Raw genomic sequence first — 3,388 nt, forward strand, 5'->3', positions numbered from 1 at the left:
ATGAGAATTTAGGAGGCATGGTTAGTAAGTTTGCAGATGACACCAAGATTGGTGGCATTGTGGACAGTGAAGAAGGTTATCTAGGATTGCAACGGGATCTTGATAAATTGGGCCAGTGGGCCGATGAATGGCAGATGGAGTTTAATTTAGATAAATGTGAGGTGATGCATTTTGGTAGATCGAATCGGGCCAGGACCTACTCCGTTAATGGTAGGGCGTTGGGGAGAGTTATAGAGCAAAGAGATCTAGGAGTACAGGTTCATAGCTCCTTGAAAGTGGAGTCACAGGTGGATAGGGTGGTGAAGAAGGCATTCAGCATGCTTGGTTTCATTGGTCAGAACATTGAATACAGGAGTTGGGATGTCTTGTTGAAGTTGTAAAAGACATTAGTAAGGCCACACTTGGAATACTGTGTACAGTTCTGGTCACCCTATTATAGAAAGGATATTATTAAACTAGAAAGAGTGCAGAAAAGATTTACTGGGATGCTACCAGGACTTGATGGTTTGACTTTTAGGGAGAGGTTGGACAGACTGGGACTTTTTTCCCTGGAGAGGAGGAGGTTTAGGGGTGATCTTATAGAAGTCTATAAAATAATGAGGGGCATAGATAAGGTAGATAGTCAAAATCTTTTCCCAAAGGTAGGGGAGTCTATAATGAGGGGGCATAGATTTAAGGTGAGAGGGGAGAGATACAAAAGGGTCCAGAGGGGCAAATTTTTCACTCAAAGGGTGGTGAGTGTCTGGAACGAGCTGCCAGAGGCAGTAGTAGAGGCGGGTACAATTTTGTCTTTTAAAAAGCATCTGGACAGTTACATGGGTAAGATGGGTATCGAGGGATATGGGCCAAGTGCAGGCAATTGGGACTAGCTTAGTGGTATAAACTGGGCGACATGGACATGTTGGGCCGAAGGGCCTGTTTCCATGTTGTAAACTTCTATGATTCCCCAGTGTGTGTGTGTGTCGGTCTGTCTCTCTCTCTCTCTCTGCTCTTTACTCCCCGGTCTCTCTCTCTCTCTCTCCATTCCCCGGTCTCTCTCTCTCTCTCTCCATTCCCCGGTCTCTCTCTCTCTCTCTCTCCATTCCCCGGTCTCTCTCTCCATTCCCCGGTCTCTCTCTCCATTCCCCGGTCTCTCTCTCCATTCCCCGGTCTCTCTCTCTCTCCATTCCCCGGTCTCTCTCTCTCTCTCTCTCCATTCCCCGGTCTCTCTCTCTCTCTCTCCATTCCCCGGTCTCTCTCTCTCTCTCTCTCCATTCCCCGGTCTCTCTCTCTCTCTCCATTCCCCGGGTTTACCTGCTTTCGACCGCTTGTGCACCGGCGCCACCGGGTCCTTCTCCTGTTCGGCCGCCATCTCTCCCAGCCGCTGCCCAGCCCGGCTGCCGGGCCCAGCAACAGCACCAGCAGCAGCAGCGCCGCCGGGGAAGGGCCGGGGCCGAGGCCGGACGCGGGGCCAGGCCAAGCCGCCTGCTCCTCCTCCTCCCCGCTTGCGGGCCAACGTTAATCCCGCGGGCGGCTAGGCCCAGGCCCTGGGACCTCGAGTGCTTCTCAGACAGCCGCCGGTCCGGCCTCCTCCTTGGCCGCCGCCGCCGCCCGGCCGCCCCGACACGGCCGGCGGCCCATACCGGCCCTCCGGGAGCGGCGGAGGTGGGAAATAGTCCGGGTGGGTGGGCGCGGAGGGAGGTGCTCCGGCCGGCGGACGGATCCAACCGCCGCGCGTTCTAGAACCTTCCGGAGATTCAAATCCCAACCGTCCCAACGGTTTCTCGGCCCCGAATTTTCATTCAGATCCCCCGGAAAAAAAAAATTCTCTTCCCTCGAAGACAAACCGGAAACCGCTCGCCGGAAGTGAGGTCCGTCCCCTCGCCTTCCCCCCCCCCCTCACCGAGAGTGGCGAAACACCCACCTTCCAAATAGGGGTGTTAGTGGAAACCTGCTCCCTCTTCCTCTCCTCTAAACTGTTACCCTCTGCTATCATCTTTTTCCCATCACTAAATCCCCACAGCATCTTAACGAGGCTGCAGTTGCAGTCGCCTCTGGGATGTTAGGTCGTTGTATTTGCTGGTGCTTGCCCTTGTTTGCCACCCCCCGCTCTCTCTCTCGATGGTGGAGCAGTCCGCGCATGCCTATTCGCGTTGGCTGCGCCACCACGCAGGCAGGGCTACGGCTGCGCATGCGTCTGCGCCAGGCATTCTGGGAGTTGTAGTCTTCGTCCAGATGCCCAGGTGCATCTTTTCCAGGTTGTTTCTGGTGATCTTGCAGGTGTGTTGTGGCTGGAGAATATTCACCCCCAGGGGGGAGGTTATTGTTTTAGAAAATTAATCATTAAGAATATTTATTTGCATTAAGTATTCACTTGATAATGGCAGTGCCAAGTTTGCAACTGACCCCCTCCAGCAAGAAACAAGTTGCATTTATATAGCGCCTTTGGCAACCTCAGGACGTCCCAAAGTGCTTTAAAGCCAGTGAAATACTTTTGAAGTTCAGTCACTGCTGTGATGAAGGAAAGAGGGTCCTAGCTTCGATCCCAGGGCTATGCTGAACTAGCTGCTCTCTGCTTAAGGCAGCATTATTGGTGCTCCAGTGCCTTGGGGCTAGGAGAGAGGGTGAAAGACATTATCCCAAGTTTGCTGTTCCAACTTACCATCCAGTGAGCCCCGTTGGAAAGTTCCTGAGTGTGGAAGTCGGGTAAAGGAAGAAAGAGCTTGCACTTGTATGGTGCCCTAAGTTCTTCCACAGCCAAACAATTTACTTTTGAAGTGTGTGTAAAGGGTTAACTCCCAGGCTGCATGTAATATTATCTTTAACAGTAAGTCATCAGCCAGAACCAGTTTTTGTTGTCCATTGGATTGTCAACAAAATGCAAGTTCCTCACTCAATCGTGATTTCAAGTTTATACAAGTTACTCATCCCGAGGGTGGGGTTGTTATTTACAATCTCAAACACCTTGCAGCATTGTTAGATACAGCACCATTGTGCTACAAGAGTACCATTGTGACACCTGATTGTCTTTCAGGTTTTTAAAATGTACTTTATATGGCGTTGGCGCAGGGAAACCAGTCAGACCCCTGGGAAGCCTCCTGCTCCTTCCACCTTGTGGGTAGCAACCTTGATTGACAGCTATTTCTGAATCCTGTAGAAGAAAAGAGAAGGTCCTTGAATGCCTGGGTGATTGACAGCTTGGTGAGGACAGATATCATCTCACAGACTTAAGGTGGCAGTTCACACAGAGGTGGGGGCAGATTGTGGTTTCTGAAGGCTCTGTATCCAAATGCCTAAGGCAGCTTAGCCTTGAAGAATTAATCTAGTGCAAGTAGCTTTCTGATTTCGATAGAAAGCGAGTTGCGTGTTTATTGTTTTCATATCCCGAGGAGCGTAATAAAATATAGAT

General features: G+C 51.2%; 1 protein-coding gene across 1 annotated transcript in view; it reads right to left on the reverse strand.

Annotated features, from left to right (window-relative positions):
• The window catches only part of LOC137306757 (pygopus homolog 2-like), a 16,711-nt gene extending 14,890 nt beyond the window's left edge, over nt 1-1,821 (reverse strand). Inside the window, exon 1 of the mRNA XM_067976126.1 lies at nt 1,294-1,821. Coding sequence (XP_067832227.1) covers nt 1,294-1,351 — 58 coding nt within the window. The 5' untranslated portion in view covers nt 1,352-1,821. The remainder of the gene's footprint in view (nt 1-1,293) is intronic.
• Between the last annotated feature and the right edge of the window lie 1,567 nt (nt 1,822-3,388).

The sequence above is a fragment of the Heptranchias perlo genome, chromosome 44, assembly GCF_035084215.1.
Source record: "Heptranchias perlo isolate sHepPer1 chromosome 44, sHepPer1.hap1, whole genome shotgun sequence".
Classification (NCBI taxonomy): domain Eukaryota; kingdom Metazoa; phylum Chordata; class Chondrichthyes; order Hexanchiformes; family Hexanchidae; genus Heptranchias; species Heptranchias perlo.